At 47.7% G+C, this 24,101-nt stretch overlaps 1 protein-coding gene across 2 annotated transcripts in view; it reads left to right on the forward strand.

Moving 5' to 3' along the window:
* CDK4 (cyclin dependent kinase 4) overlaps positions 1 to 20,444 on the forward strand; it is a 78,962-nt gene extending 58,518 nt beyond the window's left edge. For both annotated transcript variants that reach the window (XM_033938278.1, XM_033938277.1), the window contains exons 5-8: positions 955 to 1,064; positions 9,110 to 9,160; positions 9,482 to 9,617; positions 18,708 to 20,444. In XM_033938278.1, the coding sequence (XP_033794169.1) occupies positions 955 to 1,064; positions 9,110 to 9,160; positions 9,482 to 9,617; positions 18,708 to 18,848 (438 nt within the window). In that variant the 3' untranslated portion in view covers positions 18,849 to 20,444. The remainder of the gene's footprint in view (positions 1 to 954; positions 1,065 to 9,109; positions 9,161 to 9,481; positions 9,618 to 18,707) is intronic.
* The last annotated feature ends 3,657 nt before the right edge of the window (positions 20,445 to 24,101 follow it).

The raw sequence follows: 24,101 nt of genomic DNA on the forward strand, positions 1-24,101 counted from the left end.
AGGGTCACTTTAACATTTGAAGGCAGCTTGAGAGAACAAATAAACCCTGTTCCTTCTACCCCTTGCAGTAAGACCCTAGTTACTGATATGTCAGGGAGTCTAGAAGCAAAATCTTCTGCCAAAATGCTTCCTACACGATGACTGACATTTTAGCAGGTCCAAACCAATTCCTAGTGTAAAATGCAGAGTGGGAAATTGTTGAATCCTGGCTCTCAGCCTCTTCCTGGTGTTTTTGGTCCAATAGTTCCTCCACCTCACTTTGGCTTCCAAGTTAGAATAGCTCTTAAAACACAATGAGCATTCATTCACAACTAACTAGGGATTTCCCTGATCCAGACCTGCCACTGTGGTAAAGGTCCTCCTCAGCCAGGGCCCATGCTCCAAAGCTGTCTGGCCACTAGAGGTCTCTGTTGCATGATGATAAGGACTTTCTTCCAACCCTGCTGATCTGGGAAGCAGGATGAGGTGACCTGGGAATCTTAACCCAGGTTGGAACTATTACAGACCTTAAAAGACAACTATATATTCTTCTGAAAATTGAGATCACCTTCATTGTCATCTTGCCATTTGACACCTCCCTCCCCCCCCCCCCCGGGTAAAACACTTGCAGATAAGCATAAGGCTGGTGTTAGGAAGGTGCAAACTATGCAGTTGCCCTGGGCCCTCGTACTGCAGGGTGCTTGCTGAGGTTTGAAGGAGATACTTCTGTTGGTGGTGAAGTTTGATGCCCCCTTCAAAATTTCTACCCTGAGCCCCAGCATGTTTAACACTGTCCCTGCTTATCTTCTTGACTATTTCTGTTCACCAAGAGACTGCCATTTTGCATACATTGGTTTTAGCAGGTTGGAGGAGAGGAATCAGCCTGTACTGAGGGGGATTTTTTTGGTGGTGGTGGTGGGGGGGGGGGTTGGGCTATGGATAAGTATATGCTGATGGAATGGCCTCCTTTGACAGGTGGTAACCTTGTGGTATCGAGCCCCAGAAGTGCTGCTTCAGTCAACATATGCGACTCCTGTGGACATGTGGAGTGTTGGCTGTATATTTGCCGAAATGTTCCGACGAAAGTAAGTGCACGAAGATTGTATATCTTGCTCCTGTACATTTTTCCATTTGTAGCCAGGGCTGATGCTACCTGTTTTGCTGTCCTAGGTAAACGATTACTGTGCGCACAACCACCCCCATCCCCCCAGTGGATTGCAGCTATCATTTTACAGGCTTGCTTTCCTCTGGCAATAGGTTTACAGGAGCGGTGGTATTGAGAGAGCTACCAGTTTTACTACTAAACATGTCAAAACTCAGTACAAAAGTCTCAGGACTCTCTGTCCTATGTACACATGAATTATGGATCAGAAATATTGTAGTTGGCTGTCCAAATACAAATGTTATCAACATGCAAATTCTGTATGTGATATGTGCCAGGATATATTATACTGTTAAAGAGTTGTTCTCCGTGGACAAGCAAGATGAGTCAGTCACACACCGATGATGTCGTTCAGTAGTACCATGAGTAGAATAACTCTTCTAAAGCTCAGATAGATGAGAAAAAGGGGCCCTTCTGAGCATGTGCCAACCTCCCCCTCCCCTAGTCACATTGACCACCCATTTCTGCTCATGTTTTTGTGTTGTTTTTTTTAATCCACCCTGCTTAGAAGATTGATCTCTTCTGCTTTCCTTACCTATAGATGTTTTTGACTAGATTTTATGACACAGTCTTTCTTATTTCTGGTCCAGTTCAGTGGTATATTGTAAAGGGGGTGCCTGCATCTCTCCTCCTCCGTTTATCTCTTCCACCTTCCCTTCCTCACTGTACGCAGCATATCCAACTTGTTGCTCGCAGCAGCCTCGGTTCTCCCGTTGAAGTCACTTCCTGGTCACAGGACTAGGAAGTAATATCAGAGGGAGAGCCAAGTCCGATGCAGGCAACGGGTTAGAGATGTTGCTTGTGCCAGCGAAGATGGGGGGGGGGAGGGAAAGCGCGCATGATATGAGGGGACGGAGAAGAGAATGGTTGAGCGCTACCACCCTGGGAGCCTCCTACCCTTGCTATACCACTGCCCTGGTCTTTTCTGTTCCTTTTTATTTTCCTCTTTGGCGTGTTGTTTTTCAGTGTGTCTTCTTTTACCCTTTGTTTGATTGGATACTTTCTGTTCTCCTGTTTCTTTCCTCTTTAAGCCAGTGCTGTTTCCCGTTCCCTCTCATCACTGTCATCCTGAGCGCTCTCTTCTAGTGCTCATCTCTTTCTTCCTGCACATATCTTCCTGGATTCTCCCTGTGAAATCTGGGGGTGGGAGCGAATCCTTTCCTAACCTGTCCCATTTTTCTCCTCCCTGCGTTTTTTGCACGTTTCTCATACTGCATTCCCTCACTTCTTCCCCCCCCCCCCCTCCCCAAAAAGCTGTTAGGGTGCACTTTTCACTCTCTCCTGCCTCACTAGATTCCTCTCCCAACCCCTTTATTTCTGTAGGGGCGGCAGCCTACAGTGCTGAGCTGTCTAGTTGGGTGAGCGCTGGCAGCGAGCCCCCCGCTCTTCCTACTACCAGGGTGATGCTAAAGAGGAAAAGTGAGCAGTGCCAACTCCAGCTTTCTCTTTTTCTTCCTTTCGCAGATTGGCAGCAGTGGGAACTACTTATGACATTAACTTCCTCTGTGTGGCTTATGACCTTGTGCACTAGACATTAAAGATACGTTTACCTGTCAGTTGCTGCTAACCTGGAGAAGGGGAAAACGAGAGAGAATAAGCTGGGGCTGGTGCCACATTCTCCTCTGCCTGCCAGGGTAGCATTAACAGGATAAGTGTGTGCTATGGGCTACTGTGCGAGTGCATGGCTCATGCCACGATAGTGCTAGTCTTGCTTGCGACTCTCTGATTCAATACACGTGCACAGTTTCTGGCTGCAGGAAGCCAGCTGCTTCATTCCAGTAGAATGCTTAAAACTTTATCAACGTCATCTGTGCCTCCTGTCTACTAATTTTGTAATTGTTTTTGATTGGCGGGGTTAAATTTAATCCAGGACAATGATCTAAAAAGATAAAATTTAAATCCCAGTGTAAAATCTTTATTCAGCATGGCCTTGTTTAGTAGGGCTTCATCAAGACTGCAGTTCCGTTCCTTTTATAAACAGTTGTATGAATTCATGCATCAAGGTTTAACAGACCGTTGGCATCTGTGAATACGCCTTTGTCATGTCAGGAGGCAGTAGAATGGCAGCTGTAATCATGCTTCATGACATCACAGTGCAGAATCAATAGGTCATAAGGCACCAGACGGTGGCAGGGCAGCTTTAACCACACAGGCCAATAGCGCAGATCACATCATCAAATTCTCAAACACCAGTAGAGGCAATTTAACAAAGACTAACTGATAAAATATTCTGGGATGCAAAATGATATCATGAGGTCCTTTCAGGATAAAATGTAAAATACACATCTTTGTCTTTGTATATCCCCCAAATTAATATGCATCTCTTAAGCTTAAACACATCACTGGGTGCAATCTAAAAGGGGCTTTTTGTGCCGACTGATTCCCTGAGAAGGAGGCTTTGAGATCATATGTATTCAAGATCTCATTTCTACATGATAAATTTTATAGCAGCCGCAGAGGAGGATACGCTTCTGAGTGCTGGCCTCTGTTTATATCTCCCTGTAAGGAAGATTAGAAACTATATTTCAATAGTCTGCCTGTCTTCTAAAAGGCCTTGGCTGCAGTGTGTGCATTGCTGACAGACTCCACATGTGAGGCACAGAAAAGGGGAGACACTGGCAGTAGATGAAGCAGGAATAGAAGGTCAGTTGCAAGATGCAAATGAGAATAGTCGGGCTCCAAAATCCTTTCATACTTAGCCAGAAACTTGCAGAATCAGGTCCTGCTTTTGTTTGCCAGGGATTGCACATGGTGCCGGGGAGGGAGGGGTATGAATGGGGAAGGAAGCCAGGTTCCCTTCTGCCCATTTGGAGGTCAGTTGAGAGCTGCACCTTTTATCATCTTGTACAGTGAGCAAAATTAACTCTTTGAATGCACAGCAGTAAGGAATGTATGTTTGGGGCATTGGAGTGGACTAAATGACCATTCAGGATGCAGGAGGTGGAATTAGAAACTGAACAAAATGTTCTTAATACCCTGTACATCTGTCCCTGAAGATTTTATTTAAATATTTTTATAGCCCACATATCCAACAATTCTAAGTGAGTAACATAACATACAGAATAATAAAGTAAAACATACACTCAAATACTGTATGCAAAACAGAGACAAATTTGATAAGATCATTAAGATAAAATCTTCTAAAAGCATGCCCATCAACCCTTTTGACTAAAAACACAAACGAAAACAGTCATATATCTCTCTTCCTCCACCCTCGCTTCTCACTTGACAAAGCAACGCTCAAACAAGGCCGTTTTCAGCCCTTTTCTAAACTGCAGCAATTCCAAAGGTAGGGCAATTCCAGGCCCTGCACAGATAGCATAGTTTTATGGCTCACTGAAAGTCTCACAACACTCAACAAAGGCACTGCCAAACGCATCTTATTTGAAGAGCGTAACGCACGTACAGGCTGATAAAACTGCAACACAGAGCGTAAAGCAGGTGGACAATTGTCCTGTAACAATTTAAAAATTATGCACAAGATCTTAAATTCGATTCGCGCACTGATCGGCAACCGGTGTAGATCTCGAAGAATTGGTGTGATGTGATTGAATTTCGAGGCAGGAGCAATGAGACATGCAGCTGCATTCTGTGCTAGCTGCATATCTTGCAACACATACACTTAGGTGGTAACCCTAAGTGGAGTGAATTACAGTAATTGAACAATGGAGTTATCAACATCACTATAACCATTCTAAAATAATCACTCGACAATCTCTCAATCTACGCAACAGTTGTAATTTTAAAAACACACGAGATAGGACAACCTTAATCTGCGGTTTAAAAAAAAGCGAAGAATCTAACAGAACCCCAAATACCTATATTGCTGTAGTACTGGAACAGCCACACGATCGAGCACTACCTCAGAAGGGCAAGACAAGAGATTCTGCTCATGACTAATAAACAAAACTTCAGTTTTTGCCACATTTAATTTTAGCTGATTTTGACACATCCAATGATCTGAATGAAGCATTAGCTAATAACTTTTTTTCTCTGCTTTAATCCTGAACTTTGTAGGCCCACTCTTCTCTCTCCTATCCCCTCCCCCCCCCTTATATTTTTCTATTACATTGAGAGCTAGGGAGAGAGGGATGGAGATCAGGTTTTGATATTAGGGGGATATCAGCTTTTGATATCAGATCTTGTGTAAAATAGGTTACACTATAAGGCTGATGGGCTGGTCCACATAGGTGAAATTTCATTCAAAATCCATTTGGGGGAGCAGCCGTTCCCCTTGTGCCACACCTAGCTACACCACATCAGAATAACTGTGCTCCATCAAGGCTGAGCACTCAAGAGCAATGCCAAAAGACCAAAGCACCGTGAAGTCTCCATGGGCACCAGACCCTGACGAGATGCTCGCAAAGAAGATAGAGCTTTCACTTCTGGTCCTGCTGAAGATGTATGAGATCTGCATACCACAGAAGACTAGGCCAATCTGGATCCACTAGGATCACTAGACTGGGATGTGAGGCTATCCAGCAGATGAATCAACCAGAGGCCAAGGAGGGAACACACAAAAGAGGTCGTGAACCGGCCAGGGCAGAACCAAGCCACCCAGACCTAAACTTCCATTCTCTGGTCTTTGACTGAAGAAGTGCCTGAACTACGAGGTCCTGGCTAAAGCCATCAAGTCCAGCTTGAGCCTCAGCGCTGCACAATAAGATGGACCATTCTTTGCAAGAGGGACCATTATCCCAGGTCCAGAACTTGTTGACTGAGGGAATCTGGCTGTACTGTTTTGACTCTGGTCATGTGCGTTGCAGAGAGATGCCCAGTGAAATAGTATGTGAGCTTCCTGGCCCAAGAGAGCACTTCTACTGTCCTTTTTATTATTCACATACGCCATTGACATGGCATTGTCAGAAAACACTCGCACCTCTTTCCCTGCCAGACTGGGCAAGAGAGTGAGAAAATGCCAACTGAATGGCCTGAAACTCCAGATGATTGATTGACCAACACTTCTGACCTGGTAATCCACTACCCCTGAATGAAGTGGTCCCCACAGAGAGCACCCCAGCCCCACAGGCTGGCATCTATCATGAGTGAACCACTCCGTGACCAAAGAAGTGTGCTCTGGTGGAGAGCCTCCCCCCTGAAACCACCAGCGGAGACTATGAGTTGGTTCCGTCCAGGGGAGCGACATCTGAAGGGGATGGCGCTGCAGAGACCACCAAAAGAGAAGAGATTTCTGTAGAGGGCACATGTTCACTCTGGCCTAGGAGCCACCACCAGAAAGGCCGCCATGGACCCCAGCACCAGCAAATAATGCCAGGCTGAGGGAACCGGAAGACCCAGGAGATTTCTGATTTGCTTCCAGTTTTCTGTCTGTGTAGCTTGTGAAGAAACACACGGCCCTGCAGCTCTTCTTGAACAAGCTCTTCTTGAAGATGACAATCCAACCCAAGCGTTGTAGCAGAGACACCACCGTCTCCACCACTTGCTAGCACTCCTGCCGAGATGGAGCGCAGATCAACCAGCCATTTAAGTAAGGATAGTCCTGGACAACCCTGCCTGCGGATAAAGGCTGCTACAACTACCATCACCTTGGCGAAAGAGCGGGGCGCTGTCGGGTCAAAGGGCAGAGCTGCAAACTGTAAATGCTGTCACAGAACATTTAAATAAGAAACCTGCGATGCTCCGGGTGAATTGGAATATAGAGGTACGCCTCTGTGACATCCAAGGATGGCAGAAACACCCTAGGAGAGACAGCAGCTATTACTGTGTGCACTGTTTCTATTTGGAAGGGATTGATCGGCTTAAGATCCAGAAGGGGTGTCCAGTCCTCCAAGCCTGTCTTTGGCCCGATGAAGTATAAGGAGTATCTGCCTAAGTTTAATTTGTTTTCTGGAATAGGCCCCATCGCTCGGATATCCAAGAGACAATGCAGAGTAGCCGCGGACCTTTGACTCCTGCTCCGGCAGACCTGCCGGAGAGTCCAGAAACAAATCCAGAGACAGGCAAAAGACCATCTTGTGCCCCTCCTGAATGCTGTCCAGTACCCATTAATTTGAGGGATACGTATGTGGGGGCAGGCATCTTCCTCCACAGAGAGTACAAAGCGCAGTCTGCGACACAAGCATGTGCTGCAAAAGAGGCTGCCATCACATCCTTGATACCTGAAGAAGCCAACTCCAAAAAGCCGTTTCAAGATAATGAGCATGCTGCAATCTTGGAGTCATTAAGCAGTACACCCCTCACCACTAGGGAGGTCCTTGCACCAGGTGACCTGTGCCATGGTGGAATCCACCTGTGGCTGCTAAAAACTGCTGAAGAGCAGGAACCAGTGGAGAAGGTGTAGCTAGAGTTTTTGAAAGAGTTTTTTCTGGAATCCCACTAGCCCAACACCAGATGGAAAAGCTGCGGGTGGGATGGAAAAAAAAAAAGAGGACGGCACATTAGAATGGTCCATGACCGAACACCGAGACGTAGAAGGTTGAGAGTGCAATTTAACCCCTTTCAGGGCATCAGCATGAAATGGTGGACAGAGTCAGAGCTAAAAGTCTATGGATGGTGGAGTCCTCACCCAAATCCAGACACTACAAGATATTGCGCTGACAAGTCCCTTGAAGGGTATCGGCAGCAGCATCCAAGAGAGACAGTGTCAGGAGGCAGGATAGGCATAAGATCCATTTGACTACTAATGAAATTGAGATCAGTCGGAGCTGGAAGAGAGGGCTCCTGCACAGGAACCTCCAGCACTGGAGTGACCAACCTGGAAGAAGGCGGCGCACCTGTTGGCTGCGTCAAATGAGCCTGGTCTGAAAAACATTCTCCCCAAAAGAGCCAAAGGAAATCTGTGGAAAAAACGCACCCTGCGGTCACTGCTGAATCCAGCTAAGGTGCCTGTACCATGCCAAAAGAATCCTCGGACTCAGAGTGCAGGCATTTATCACCAGTGTCCAGAACAGCCAGTGGGTGAGTGTTTGTGTTTTTTTTTTTTTTTTTGTGGGTGTTTTATTTATTTATTTATTTTTTTAAGCCCAAAACACGGATCTAGGCTGGCTCCTCAACCCTGGAGGACCCAGAGGAGGCGAAGGCCGAAGCTCCCGCCCCTCCCCTCAGTGTGCTGTGGTACACAAATGCTGTTCCAAAGCCAGTTAAGTGCAATCCATACATGAAATCAACAGATTAGGGGCTGATCGATTTGCAACAAAATCAAGGGATTTTGAGGCAAAAATCAAGCTTTGAAAAAAAGATTGATTAAAATCCAAGATGGCCACTGCCAGTGAATTCACGCCAAAAATAAAGAAAATCTGAAAATAAAAAATAGTGATTTTGAGTTTGGGAAGGTGGGAGACCTGAACCCTACCCTCAGGAACTCTGGAAAATAAATTTTACAGAGTTCCAGAGACCACCCCTGAATCTCCTATAGGAAATAATAGAGAGGAGTACTTAGTCTGTGAAGTGCCTGCCTGCCAGCTCTGTTAACACTGTAGCAAACTTGAAGATCTTTGGGACTACCAGTCGGACAGACAAACCTCCACCTCAGCGGAAACTCTCCATGCAACTGGGGGAGGGGAATGCAGCCTTCGCTCTGAAACCTGGAGGGATATTGTACTCAGGGTGTATACAGCTTGTGCTTAAACCCCTGACAGGGTCAGAGGACAAATAAACTCCCAGGGGAATGGACCTTGAGTCTGAGAAGGGTAGCACAAGCAGGCTGGCTCCACAGATGCACTGAAGTTTCTCTGTGAAGCAGCAGTCTGGCTCCCTAACTTACTCTCTAAGGCAGGAGGAGCACATGCTCAAAAAAGTGTTTAGATTTCTGCAACTCCTGGATTGCAGGAAGGGATTGAACACCTAGCATATGGAATCCAGAAGGGTTGTAACAGAATATGGAGTTATGTTTATTGGATTTGCTATGCTTGCTGTATAAGTAATGCTTAGCCTTGGGAGCTCATTATAGAGTAGAGATCTATGACATTTATGACCAGAGCTGTTCCCTTGTGTTATGCTTCCTTACAGGCCTCTCTTCTCTGGGAATTCGGAAGTTGACCAGCTGGGCAAGATATTTGAGTAAGTTCTGTGCTGCTATGCTTAAAGCGTTCTAACATATGTGCTGCAAATAAATCAGTCATTAGTAGAAAGGGTTGCTTGAGTATTTCTATAAGAGTGGTGTCACTTTTCTATCTGGTCACTGCTTGGGGGTAGGGAATTAATATTTTGTAAATTGTACTGATGGATTCAAGGCAGGCAATGCGGGTGGGGTGGGGGTAAAAAGCTTGCTAGTGCTACAAAGAACTATTTATTGTGAGGGATATTACTTTATATCCAAAGGGCCTTGCCTTCTCTGGCTATATCCTCTTAACAATGGCCCTGTCTCTTGGCTCCTTGCAGCATGATTGGGCTTCCTTCTGAAGAAGACTGGCCCCCAGATGTCACCTTGCCATGGGGAGCTTTTAGTCCGCGTTTACCACAGCCAGTGGAAGAGTTTGTGCCAGAGATAGATGAGTCTGGTGCACAGTTACTGTTGGTGAGTTTTCCTATGAGCTCTTCTCTCTGAAATTTTATTTCATTGCTATGGTATTTAAAGATCTATCATCCTATTGAATTGATATATCCACCCCTACTGCCTCTGCTTCTGCTTCTAAGGCTTTCTCCAGAGTCACCCCGGGAATTGCTAAACATCCAACAGCACGGACACATGGTAGCCTCTACTCTAGGCTTGGCCTTGCCTGCCTGAGCTCATGAGTTGAGGTCCTTTTAATCCCTGATGATTTGAACTGAGGGAGGAGCAAGATATGTCCCATCTCCTGAGCTTGCATTGGATGCATTAAAGTGGTTAAGGACTACTTCAACAAGACCTGCTCAGACACGCAACCATAGTGGGTTCCCTCCACCTGTCCCTTTGAGCTTTGAACTGACCTTACTCATCCCAAATGATAGGTGCAGACCATCTACTGCTGGCCCCACTTCGCTCTCAGAAACATCTATGCAGAGAAGCCACACAAAGTGCTGACATTCTGTGCACTTTTGACACTTGTGAGGGACATCCGTAAGCGCTTTGCTTCACTGACTGGCTGGCTTAACTGTAGGGACCAAAACTGATAGCAAATGAAATTTTTACAGGAAAGATGTATTGAAGCAAAGAAAACTCTTTGCTGGGCTAAGGACTCTCCATTTAGATGCCCTGAGGATGGGTGATGAAATCCTATTCTAGACTCGCATCTGAATGCCGTTTCCATTACAGAATGCTAATGTAATCTGTTATCCAGCATACCTTAGGTTAACACCAGCCATAAAGCTGCACAAATGCGGTAGGGATGCAGATATAATACAATGTCAGCATAATATTTATGAAACATCTAATAAATGCACATTAGAGCATTCAAATAATATAGATATGATGCTAATGCTTTTCTACAATAGAGCCAGGGGGCCAAGTGCAGATATATAGATGGGGACAAGATAGGATGGGTAGATGGGATAAATAGATAGGTGGCTAGATTCAGGGCAGATTCTTTGTATAGTTCAGTGTATCACAAACGGTGTACCTCCTGAGATTTCAGGTGTGTTGCGAGATGCCGGGGAGGAGGAGAGGTGTATGCTGACTGTCTACAGGATGTGCCTCTCATGGTGAGAGGTACATCCTGTAGGCAGTCAGCTGACACCTGTCCTTCTCTTCCAGCACCCCCCACTGGTGGCTCATGGCCCGTCTGTAGGGCCTTCGTGCATGCGTGGACATTGACGTGATGTCACATATGTGTGTGATGTCATTGTGTCGAGGTCCACACACTTCTGGATGCCTCGCGTCTTGGCCACTGTGTTTTAGTGTGCCACGGCTTGACAAAGTTTGCGAGACACTGGTATAGTTAGATCATATATCTTATTTAAGTTAGTGTAGGTAGCAAGCTCCAGGTGCAGAACTGTGTATAGTCTGTCACTTTTATTAAAGGCTTGGGAGAAGAGCCAAGCTTTTTTTTCACCTGCTTCCTGAAGTAGAGTCTCCACTTATTTGCATAAGTGGGAGTCCTGCCCATGCTCATGTCCCCCTTGCATTTATGTAAAGGAGATGGGATTTGTATATTGCTTTTTCTGGGTGGAGGACCCCCAGGCCAGTCGGGTTTTCAGGATAGTCCTAATGAATATGCATAGAGCAGATTTGCTTGCCTGGCACCTCTATTATATGCAGAGCTCTCTCATGCATATTCATTAAAGCTGTCCTGAAAACCTGACTGGCCTGAGGGTCCTCCAGGGCAGGGTTGGGAACCACTGGTTTACACAATCAAAGCAGCTTACATATTTTAGACAGGTACTTATTTTGTACCTGGAGCAATGAAGTTTAAGTGGCTTGCCTAGAGTCACAAGGGGCTGCAGTGAGAATCACAACCTCATGGTGTGGAGGCAGCTGCTCTGACCGCTAGGCTACTCCTCTTTGCTTGTCACTTCCATTTTCATGTGCCCTGTGCAAATTTGCACTTACACCAAAAATGTTCTTTTTTTTGTAAATGTAAGTGCACAAGGGAAATTTAAATGCATACTTCTGGCAGAAGTTTGCGCAACTGTGCAGTGCAGAATTTATACCTTCAGTTCTGCCCTTGTTCCCATCCCCTCCTCCTTCCTCGCATGGGTCCAGCCTCTCTCCTTCCGACTGACCTCCCCCCCACCATGAGAGGGCCTCCCAAAGAAGCAGCAGTGGCGGCAGCTGCCCAGCAGAGGCAGCGCTGTGAACAGACAGCTTGCGACCATTCCCTCTGCCGCATCACTTCTGTAGATGGATGATGCGACAGATGGAAGGCCCCAGCAGAGCCGGCCACAAGCAGTCTGTTCACAGTGCTGCCTCTACCAGCCAGCTGCCGCCACTACTGCTGCTCTGGGAGGGCCCATGGGTATGTCGGATCTCACAGAGTGGGGGGGTCAGAGAGAGCCATACCTGGGTGGGGGATGGGGAATGGATGTTAGACCACAATTTGGGAAGGGAGGAGGGTACATGGATTATCCCAGGACAAGCAGGCAGCATATTCTTAACGCATGGGTGACGTCACCGACGGAGCCCCGGTACGGACCTTTTTAACTAGAAAGTTCTAGTTGGCCGCACCGCGCATGCGCGAGTGCCTTCCCGCCCGACGGAGGAGTGCGTGGTCCCCAGTTTCTTCGTTTCCGCGGAGCGAAGAAGTCGCATGTGGTTTCAACGGCTGTTGAAAACTTCCTTTTTGCCTTCTCGCTCGCGTTATTTTCTTGTTTTTTTCTCTTTTTCCCTTCGGATTTCTTTTCCGTTCTAAATTGTAAAAAAAAAAAAAACAAACCTTTGTTTTTTCCTTTATTTTTCAGGCCGGCCCCGGCGGGGCCTGTTGCCATCATACAAGCCTCCGGGTTTGATTTTGCGGAGGCCGTGTTCCCATTCATGCCCCCGCAGCCGGGTTTTAAGAAGTGCCAGCGGTGTGCACGCCCGATCTCCCTCACTGACCCACACAATTGGTGCCTACAGTGTTTGGGTCCTGAGCATCGGGCGGACTCCTGCAGCCGCTGTGCTACTCTTAAAAAACGTACTCTAAAGAATCGACAAATCCAGCAGAACATCCTCTTCGGCACCACATCTGCTATGGAGCTGATTCCGTCGACTACGGTACCGCCAAAATCGGCACCCACCACTTCGACGACGCCCGATCCTTCATCGGCGTCGCTGGCGCCAGGTAAGCCGGCTAAGAAGCCTTCCACCTCCCTTGAGCGCCCTCCGGCCACAGTGGCGACACCGGTCCTACCGGCTTCACGCCGACCCCGGAAACGCTCCGCCCCGATCTCGGTGAGTGCCTCGTCATCGGCCTCCTTATCGCCGGGGCGTGGAGCGGCATCTAAGGAACCGAAGCAGAAAAAAGTGGTTCCGGTGCAACCACTGGATGATCGCATCGCAACCATCCTCCAAGACAAATTACAGGAACAGCTGCAGCAACAACTCCAGCACCTGTTACCGACCCTCTTGGCACCGCTCCTTTCGGTACCAGACCGGCCCGAGCCTCGTACCGTCCAACCGGTATCCACCCCATCGGTGCCCCTTAACTCTTCCATGCCGATTCTCTCGGCTGAACACCTTCGTGCCCACCCCGTAGGTCATACCCACGCTGATGCCGATCCTCCTCGGTACCAGGCGGGGCACCGGTCCTCTCCGGACCGAGACCGGCACCGTTCTTCCCGGGACCGAGACCAGCTTCGCTCTTCCTCTCCCGGTAATGTCTCGGTGCGCTCTGGCAAGTCTCTGTCTAAGACCCACCATACTTAGCCTTCCACCCCGATATCTCGACATGCGCACACTGATGTCAGGGACCCGGACCTATGGGAAGACTCCCCTCCCGGTACCGAGGAGGACGCATCGTCATCGGACGAGGAGCCCTCAGCGCCCGATACCACTTCTAAGCCTGAGCAATCCTCCTTCTCAAGGTTCCTCAGGGAGATGTCAGCGGCTCTCTCTATCCCTCTAGAGTCTGACTCCAAAAAATCCCAGGCCTTTCTGGAGGCCTTGGATTTTGAACAGCCTCCCAAGGAGTTTCTCAAGTTACCCGTACATGACATACTACGGGAAACTTTTTACAAGAACTGGGAGAACCCACTCACCGTCCCCGTGGCCCCCCGTAAGCTGGATAGCCTTTACAGGGTCATCCCGATCCCGGGCTTTGACAAACCTCAGCTACCCCATGAGTCTCTCCTGGTTGAGTCTACCTTGAAGAAAACTCAGGGCTCCAGTGTTTATGCCTCCACCCCTCCTGGCAGAGAAGGCAAGACGATGGACAAGTTTGGAAAGCGCCTTTATCAAAACTCAATGCTGGCCAACAGGGCGAACAATTACACATTTCATTTCTCATTTTACATGAAACATCTGGTTCAACAACTGTCCACCCTTCAAAAATACATTCCAGAACGTAAAGTTCCGCTCTTCCAGCAGCAAATTTCCAGCCTTCTTCAACTGAGGAAATTTATGGTGCGCTCTATTTATGATTCTTTTGAGCTCACCTCCCGTGCATCTGCCATGGCCGTGGCCATGCGCCGCCTGGCTTGGTTGAGGGTATCTGATTTGGACATCAACCACCAAGACCGCCTAGCCAACGCTCCCTGTCTTGGGGATGAACTTTTTGGGGAGTCCCTAGACTTGACCACCCAAAAGCTCTCGGCCCACGAGACCAGATGGGACACTCTTATTAAACCTAAGAAAAAGGCCCCACCTGCTCGCCCTTACAGACCACAGTCCTCATATCAGCGCAGGTTCTCTGCCAGACCCTTCAATCCGCCTTCACAGCAACCTCGGCGACCCGTCAACAACATCAACACACTCAGGCTCGTTCTCAGTCTAGTCAACCTGCCAAGCCTCTCCCTCCTTCGAAACTCTCTCAGCCCTTTTGACTCCTCTCTCCAGGGCATAGCCAGTCTTCCTCCCTCGTTGCCTCTTCCTCAACCAATCGGAGGACGTCTACATATCTTCCTCAGCCGTTGGGAGGTCATCACATCAGACCAATGGGTCCTCAGCATCATCCGCCACGGCTACTCTCTCAACTTCCAGACTCTTCCACCGAACAATCCTCCCGTAGAGTCTGCTTCTCACTCCCCCCAAACCCCCCTCCTCCTGAGGGAGGTTCAATCCCTCCTTCTCAATGCCATCGAAGAGGTGCCTCCGGACCAAAGGAGTCAGGGATTCTACTCCCGCTACTTCCTGGTTCCCAAGAAGACAGGAGACCTTCGTCCCATCCTCGATCTCAGGGACCTCAACAAATGTCTGGTCAAGGAGAAGTTCAGAATGCTCTCCCTTGCCACGCTGTACCCTCTTCTTTCTCAACACGACTGGCTATGTTCCCTGGACCTCAAAGAGGCCTACACTCACATCCCAATCAATCCGACTTCACATCGCTACCTACGGTTTCAGATACAGCACCGTCACTATCAGTACAAAGTGCTACCTTTTGGCCTCGCTTCATCGCCCAGGGTGTTCACCAAGTGCCTTATTGTGGTGGCGGCCTTCCTCAGGTCTCACAACCTCCAGGTGTTCCCCTACTTGGACGATTGGTTGGTGAAAGCTCCTACGTCGCCGCTTGTGCTGCAAGCCACTCATCACACCATCTCGCTCCTCCATCTCCTGGGGTTCGAGATCAACTACCCCAAGTCGCATCTGCTTCCTACACAGCGACTTCAGTTCATTGGAGCAGTCCTCGACACCACACTAATGAGGGCGTTTCTCCCCTCCGATCGTCAACGGACCCTGCTCCACCTCTGTCGTCAGGTGCTCCTTCATCACTCCATTCCTGCCTGACAGATGATGGTCCTCCTGGGCCACATGGCCTCCACGGTACATGTGCTTCCTCTGGCACGACTCCACCTCAGGACACCTCAATGGACTCTTGCCAACCAATGGTCGCAGACCACGGATCTTCTTTCTCATCCCATCTCTGTGACATCGTCTCTTCAGCAATCTCTTCAATGGTGGTTGAACTCCTCAAATCTTTCCAGGGGTGTACTCTTTCATCTACCCCCTCACTCCATGATCATAACCACGGATGCCTCCCCCTATGCGTGGGGAGCTCACCTAGGAGATCTACGCACCCAGGGACTCTGGACCCCTCAGGAGCGTCAACATCACATCAATTTCCTAGAACTCAGAGCCATGTTCTATGCTCTCAGAGCCTTCCAGCACCTTCTCTGCCCTCAGGTTCTTCTCCTGTGCACAGACAATCAAGTCGCCATGTACTACATAAACAAGCAAGGCGGCACCGGATCTCGCCTCCTTTGTCAGGAGGCTCTCCGCATCTGGACCTGGGCCACGGCCCGCAATCTCTTCCTCAAAGCTGTCTATATCCAGGGCGAACAGAACTCCCTGGCCGACAATCTCAGCCGCATTCTTCAACCTCACGAGTGGACTCTGGACCCGTCCACACTCCACTCCATCTTTGCTCGCTGGGGCACTCCGCAGGTGGACCTCTTTGCAGCGCCTCACAACCATCAGCTGCCCCAGTTCTGTTCCAGACTCTTCTCTCCTCATCGTCTGACCCCAGATGCATTCCTGCTCGACTGGACGGATCGGTTCCTCTATGCCTTTCCTCCACTACCTCTGATGTTGCGGACGTTAGCCAAACTCCGCAGGGACAGGGCCACCATGATTCTCATCGCCCCTCGGTGGCCTCGTCAACACTGGTTCTCCCTCCTGCTTCAGCTCAGCTCCAGGGAGCCCATTCCTCTTCCTGTGTTTCCTACTCTACTTACGCAGCAACGTCAGTCTCTACTGCATCCCAATCTGTCTTCACTCCACCTGACAGCTTGGTTTCTCTCGGGCTGACCTCTCCAGAGAATCTGTCTCAGCCTGTCCGTCGCATTTTGGATGCCTCCAGGAAACCGGCCACCCTCCAATGTTACCATCAGAAGTGGACCAGGTTCTCCTCTTGGTGTCTACTGCATCATCACGATCCCACCTCATTAGCGGTGGAAACTGTACTGGACTATTTGCTCTCTCTGTCCGTCGCTGGCCTCAAGTCTACCTCAATCAGAGTCCACCTCGGTGCCATCACTGCGTTTCATGAGCCTATCCACGGAAAACCTCTCACGGCTCATCCACTGGTTTCCCGGTTCATGAGAGGCCTCTTCAATGTCAAACCACCTCTGAAGCCTCCTCCTGTCGTCTGGGACCTGAATGTGGTTTTATCAGCCCTCATGAAACCCCCTTTTGAGCCTCTTGCCACAACTTCGCTCAAACTTCTAACATGGAAGGTGCTTTTCCTCGTTGCCATCACCTCTGCCAGGAGGGTTAGCGAGCTGCATGCACTGGTCGCCGATCCACCGTTCACTGTTTTTCACCATGACAAGGTGGTTCTGCGTACCCATCCTAAATTCCTTCCCAAGGTGGTCTCGGCTTTTCACCTCAACCAGTCCATTGTGTTGCCTGTCATTTTCCCTAAACCCCACTCTCATCCTGGGGAACAGGCGTTGCACACGCTGGATTGTAAGCGTGCCCTTGCATACTACCTTGACCGTACCAGGGCTCACCGCTCGTCCCCTCAGCTCTTTCTGACCTTCGATCCTAACCGTCTAGGTCGTCCTGTCTCTAAACGGACGCTTTCCAACTGGCTTGCTGCCTGTATTGCGTTCTGTTATGCTCGGGCCGGTCTCTCACTGGAAGGTGCTGTCACGGCCCACAGGGTCAGAGCTATGGCTGCTTCTGTGGCTTTCCTCCGTTCCACGCCCATCGAGGAAATCTGCAAGGCTGCCACTTGGTCCTCAGTTCACACGTTCACTACTCATTACTGTCTGGATGCCTTCTCCAGACGGGATGGACACTTCGGCCAATCCGTGTTACAAAATTTATTTTCCTAATGGCCAACCATCCCTCCTCTCTCTCTGTTAGCTTGGAGGTCACCCATGCGTTAAGAATATGCTGCCTGCTTGTCCTGGGATAAAGCACAGTTACTTACCGTAACAGGTGTTATCCAGGGACAGCAGGCAGATATTCTTACGTCCCACCCGCCTCCCCGGGTTGGCTTCTTAGCTGGCTTATCTTAACTGGGGACCACGAACTCCTCCGTCGGGCGGGAAGGCACTCGCACATGCGCGGTGCGGCCAACTAGAACTTTCTAGTTAAAAAGGTCCGTACCGGGGCTCCGTCGGTGACGTCACCCATGCGTTAAGAATATCTGCCTGCTGTCCCTGGATAACACCTGTTACGGTAAGTAACTGTGCTTTCTAGGCCCTTTTGGGAGGGAAAGTGGAGAAGAAGAGGGGACATGGATCCTGGACTGCAAGTGGGGGAGGGAGAGAGATGGGGACATGGGTGATGACCAGTAAGCAGAGGGGAAAGGGGATGAAAAGGAAACCCAGGGCAGAAAGTTTTTTGAGGGGGTGAGAGAGATGCGATGCTTTATCGTAGAGAGCGGGCGAGATGCTAGACCATGGGAAGTGGGGAAATGATTCAGGGTGCAAGCAAGAGAGGTAGGGTGAGGGGACATGGATACTGGACTGGCAAGGTGGACGGTTTGAGGGTGGTAGAGAGGAAGAAAGAGATGGCAGACTATGGGGGGCCAAGTAGGGATTTAGAGGGAGACAGAACTGTAGGTGGAATGAGAGGGGGAACTGAGGCAGCTGGAACCTGAGAGGAAAAGGCAGGAAGGAATTTTAAGCCTCAGGATAGGAGAATTCTATGCAAAACACTATAAATAAACTTTGCAGAATTTTGAAATATTGTGCACAGAATTCCGCTTGGAGTAAATTCAGATGTTCAGTTATAGAATTGCCTTTTTTAGTGTGAGTGGGTGTGAACTTTTCAAAGCAGCTCTATTGTGACAGCAAGCAGTCATTTTAAAGTAAAACAAAAATTTAAATGGACAGAAAACCTCAGGACTCTACTGGGAAAAAAGGTGAATAGTTATAAAACGAGCAGCTGCCCAATGATAGAAGATGGTCTGATTTCTGCCTGCTGTAAAAGTGATTGATGTGCAACACCATATGATATGTGAATGTTTCAGACTGACAAGTCAAGTCCACCAGGCTTAATAGCTTATTGAACCTTATTAACATGAGGTAGCACCCTATCCTACTTGATATTTTTGAAGTTTTCTTTTGGTAATTGCATTCTTCCTGCTTTTTTCCCCACCTGTAGGAGATGCTGACCTTTAACCCACAACGCCGCACCTCTGCTTTTGCAGCGCTGCGTCACCCCTTCCTAACAGGACCAGGCAAGACCGGTTCCACTCTAGAAGAGCATCCCCATACACAAACCAGGACAGAGGATGTGAAATGAGGGTGATTGCTGCCTCTTCTACCAGACCAAGACATTTCATATATCACCCCAGATCCCTCCCTACCTATTTGCAGATGGAGCCAGGGACTAGTTAAGTTTGAAGACAGAAACGTCTCATTCCAAAGATGTGGTGGTCATTTCCACTCGCTCCTTAGAAATGAGATGTTTGGGTTCCTATTGTTTTATTTACTGGTGGATGTGTTGGTCCCTCAATGCAACTTCCATTATTTCAGTCCTCAAGCTATGTCTGGGGAGGAGCTACTTTACTGCTATAGACAGGTAGCAGGCTGTGCATAGATCTAAGAAGTTCATGTTTGAGCCAGTTATCATCTGTGATGATTTTTCCTTTCTAATTCTGATCTGGCTCTTGCTGAGAAGCCATCTGGCACTTTAGCATTCTCCATATCCCCTACTAAACATAGTTAAAGAACTCCTCCTCTCTGGCATAATGCAAGGATGATGAGGAATACTAGTGATTAAAATGTATTCATGTCATGATATGCAAAATTAGCACGAGACATCATTGTGGCAGATAAATCTCACCGCCTTTGGGCACACAGGTTTCACTGTGGTGGGCAGGAAGCCCTGAATTTCTCCTTGGTGGGACAAGACCACGAAATGCTCTTGTCATCCTAATGTCACAGTCCTTTAGTCTGCTATGGCAAGAATATGGTCTCTGTCTGAAGTTCCCTCCCTCGTCCCCATGAGGAGATGGAGGGTGAGGTTCTTATCTCTACCAATTATATACTAAGGACAAGAAGACGCTTTACATAGTTTCCTAACAAAAATAAAAAGCTGGCTATTTTTCCTTGCTCTTATAATGCTGTGGCAACACCCATTAATGGAACAGTGTCAGCAGGCAAATTTATACTTAATGTTTTGTCATGTAAATTTTAGACAGATGTATATTTTTACTACTTAACATGAATGCCTGGATGCTACAGCTCAGCTTATAGTTGGCTGAAACATTGTTTAGAGCTAACCAGGAAGGAGAATACCAATAGTGCAGCCACCATTGCTCATTGGTTATAATACTGTTCAATGGGAAGCTTGAAGTATGATACAAGCTGAATATGCAGTGGTGGCATACCACTTCAGAATCTGACATACAGCCACCTCTGGGAAAATTTGCCTACTTGTTTTGGTTCCCATTCCACATAGCTTCTTCAGAGAAAATGCTTCATGTTTAGGTGGGGATTTTAAAGTAGTGTGAAATTTGGGGGAGGAAGAAAGAGAAGCTCTGGTACTCGCTGAATGACGTTCTTCTCCCTTGTTTTGCATCACTCTTCAGTTTTTCCAATTGCTTTACACAGATTACAGTTTTAGATGTAGCAAAGCCAGCATTTCTCCTTTCAGTGGTAGCTCCATACTTTTTTTTTATACTGGGTCTCCTGCTAAGAATTGAATCTTTAATTAAAACTTTTTGTGTGTGTGTTTAAAAAGAACCACGTGGTAAGTTGTCTAATTTTAGAAAATCTTGCAGAGCAAAGACTCTGCTTTTGTTAGGTCACTTAATTCTGTCACCTGAAATAATGTAAATAGTACCAGTAAAACTGAAAGTGAAGAAAATAAAAGGTAGTGTGACTGGTTGCTATAGTCTGTTCAAGTTTATGCTTTATTTATACTGTTAGGTTTATGGGCCATCAATGTGGAATTCTAATCATTAGCACAGCAGCAGCTCTGTTTGCTTAAATTCACAGCAACAGCTGAAGCATTTACTATTAGAACATCAAGAAATAAAGAAGAAAACAAAAAAGAGTGGAGTGACTCCTCTGGTGTATGTGTGTCCTGACTGCGGTGGGGCTGATATTCCAAAGCAGTTAAGAGGTTGGCAGCCGGCTGCTGCCAACATGACTGCTTTGTGTGTGGCATTATTGCTAGAGTATACTAACTGCCTTTTGACCAAAGAGCTGTGCTTTGAGTGGACTAATAACAATAATATTCAGCTGCTGCCACAAGTGAGCACACAACTAGCAAATACTGCTTTATACAGAATTTTCAGAGGAATAACTGTTGTCAAAAATGACAGGTTCGATACTATTTTAGACTACCTTTATAGAGGTTTGAGCTGAAGTTCTTTGTCAGATGCATGATGTATAGCTGTGTCCCTTTCTGAAGCCATGGCACACTAAATTCATTGTTGTGGACAGCAACATGATGACATGCTCAAAACCTGCTATTACTACACTGGTGGGGGGGGGGGGGCAGCTGACTGCCTACAGGATGTTCCTCTCACTGCGAGAATAAGCATGTCCTGTAAGCAGTTGGCCAGTGCTGGCATGCTGCCTCTCTGGCATCTTGTGGCATACCTGGAATCTCACCACAGCAGTTTGTAATACACTGATGTACAGTACGTAAGCACACAACATAAAAGAATGATTGATATAAGGAAGAAGGTGTCGGGGATTGATGCATAAAGCTACTAATTGCATGGCTTCTAATGTGACACTTCCCCCCTCCCCTAAAAAAAAAAAATTACAGCTGCAAATCGCTAGCTTATTGCCACGTGTCTTCCTTCCCTTTTTGTTGGTGTGTGAGTTTTGGTTGTCTCATACACTGACAGGAAGGGAGAATGTTTAAAAAAAAAAAAGGTGTCTGTCTCCCCCCCCCTCTCTGTCCCACTCCATTCTCCTCTATGGCAGGCCCACTTGCTCCTCTGCCGTTGGTGCTGCCATCTTGGAAAATAGGATTCACTGAATGGGGTCTGTGCCAAAAAGGATATTTTTCCCTTATTTTGGTAGACTGTCCAGACTACCAAATAAGGGAAAAATTTCTTTATTTGACAGACTGGCTGTGCTCAGCGCAGCCCAGCATGCACCATTTTCCAAAATGACAGTGTTGAGATGGGAGTGAGGTTTACCAATCCCTCCTCTACAGCTAGCCAATGGGGAAGGGGTGCTGCTAGACACCAAGGCTTTTTTTTAAGTTGGAAGGTGGGTGGCATGCAAGGCTGCTGCAGGAAGTTGTGTGTTAGGGGTGGATTTTAGGTTTGTATGCCCTGTTTAACCCACCTCAGTTTTAGCTCTACATTTCACACAGTAGACATCAGCATAGAGCTTTAAAACACCTCTGCATCACTGTGTATTAATTTCTTTCTTAACATACATTTTATTAATCTTCACAAGTAAACTGCTTCCACATGCAGAGAGTGCAGCAGTGTGATGATGCATTATTTAATTAAAAACTGTGAGGGATGAGATCAAAGCCAGGCTTATATGTGAAGAGTTGTATATTTTCACCTGTGATACTATTCAGCCTTGGCTGATGATGTCAGTCTTTTCAAATTTGTTTGTTTTAAAGTGCCCCAGCCTCTTAGAGGTAGAGGCACTAAACAGGGTTGATAATGCCGTGTGGGTCTGCTGCGATCTGATTTATGGCTGATTTCAAAAGAGTGATAGAGAGTGATAGATGCACAAACAAGTTTGCATGCACATGATTACATGGAGGTTTGCCGTAATCCCCATCTCTCCCATCCGATAGCTGGGAAAGCCATGAAGCAACCTCCTCCCACTCAGCTATTTTGGACAGGAAACTTTTTTTTTTTTTAATGAACACAGATGTGCATGCTTCCAGTGCACAATATCTGTCCCCATTTTTTAAAAAAAATGCTCCGGTCTCCCCCTCCTGACCACAGCTGTCACACCCCCCACACCTGATAACATCCTTGCATCCCTGAGGCTCCATTCCCCCTGCCGCAGCAACCCATGCCAGTGAAAATGGCAGGAGGGGATGTCCACTGCACCAGGCACCCCACATGATGCCCATTTGTTAATGCCACTCCCTTTTTATCCATGATGCACCAACGAGGGGAAGGCCTGCCATTTTAACTTCTGACAAAGGTACAGGGAGTGGTTCAGCAGAACATGTGGGCATCATAAGAACATAAGAAGTTGCCTCCGCTGAGGCAGACCATAGGTCCATCCTGCCCAGCGGTCCGCTCCCGCAGCGACCCATCAGGCCCATTGCCTGAGCAATGGTCTATACCTATCTATACCCCTCAATCCCTTTTTCTTCTAGGAATCTATCCAAACCTTCTTTGAAACCATTTAAGGTTTTCTTGTCTACAACAGCCTCTGGAAGCGTGTTCCATGTATCCACCACCCTCTGAGTGAAAAAGAACTTCCTAGCGTTTGTTCTAAACCTGTCCCCTTTCAATTTCTCCGAGTGCCCCCTTGTGCTCGTGGTGCCCCTTAATTTGAAAAATCTGTCCCTGTCTACTTTTTCTAAGCCCTTCAGGATCTTGAAGGTTTCTATCATGTCTCCTCTAAGTCTTCGCTTCTCCAGGGAGAAAAGTCCCAACTGCTTCAATCTGTCAGTATATGGGAGATTTTCCATTCCCTTTATCAGTTTAGTTGCTCTTCTTTGTACGGCGACCAGTACTGGACACAGTACTCCAGATGCGGCCGTACCATTGCACGATACAACGGCATGATGACTTCCTTCGTCCTGGTCGTAATACCCTTCTTAAGGATACCCAACATTCTGTTTGCTTTCCTAGAGGCTGTGGCGCATTGCGCCGATGCCTTTAGTGATGCGTCTACCATCACTCCCAGGTCTCTCTACAGGTTACTGACCCCTAGTGGTGTTCCCCCCATTTTGTATGTGAACATCGGGTTCTTTTTCCCCATGTGCATGACCTTGCATTTCTCCACGTTGAAGCTCATCTGCCATTTTTCAGCCCACTTTTCCAGCTGCGTTAGATCCTTTTGGAGATCTTTGCAGTCTTCCCTGGTTTGGGCCCTGCTGTATAGTTTGGTGTCATCTGCAAATTTAATGACTTCACACTTGGTTCCCGCCTCTAGGTCGTTTATGTAGATATTGAACAGGAGCGGTCCCAGCACCGACCCCTGCAGAACTCCGCTCGTGAACCCTTTCCAGTCTGAGTAGTGGCCCTTCACACCAACCCTCTGCTTCCTGTTTGCCAGCCAGTTTTTGATCCATCGATGGACCTCCCCTTGTACCCCGTGGTTCCATATCTTTTTAAGCATCCCTCCTACTTTTTGGGGGAGAGGGCATCCCTCCTATATATCTGTCAGGGGCTTTGGGGACTTACAGCTGTCATCGGCAGCAGCGGCTTGGCTCACAGGTTTTTTTAATGGGGCAGATATTGTGCGTCTAACATACACACAGCATCTGTGCCCCTAAAAAAAATGGTGCATTTATAAATATAATTGACAAACACTTATGTTACCAGCAAAAGGTGGGTTTTACCCACAGAAAACAGCATTTAATAACTCAGTGGAGAAAAAGCCT

This window comes from Geotrypetes seraphini, chromosome 3, assembly GCF_902459505.1.
Source record: "Geotrypetes seraphini chromosome 3, aGeoSer1.1, whole genome shotgun sequence".
In the NCBI taxonomy this organism is placed as follows: Eukaryota; Metazoa; Chordata; class Amphibia; order Gymnophiona; family Dermophiidae; genus Geotrypetes; species Geotrypetes seraphini.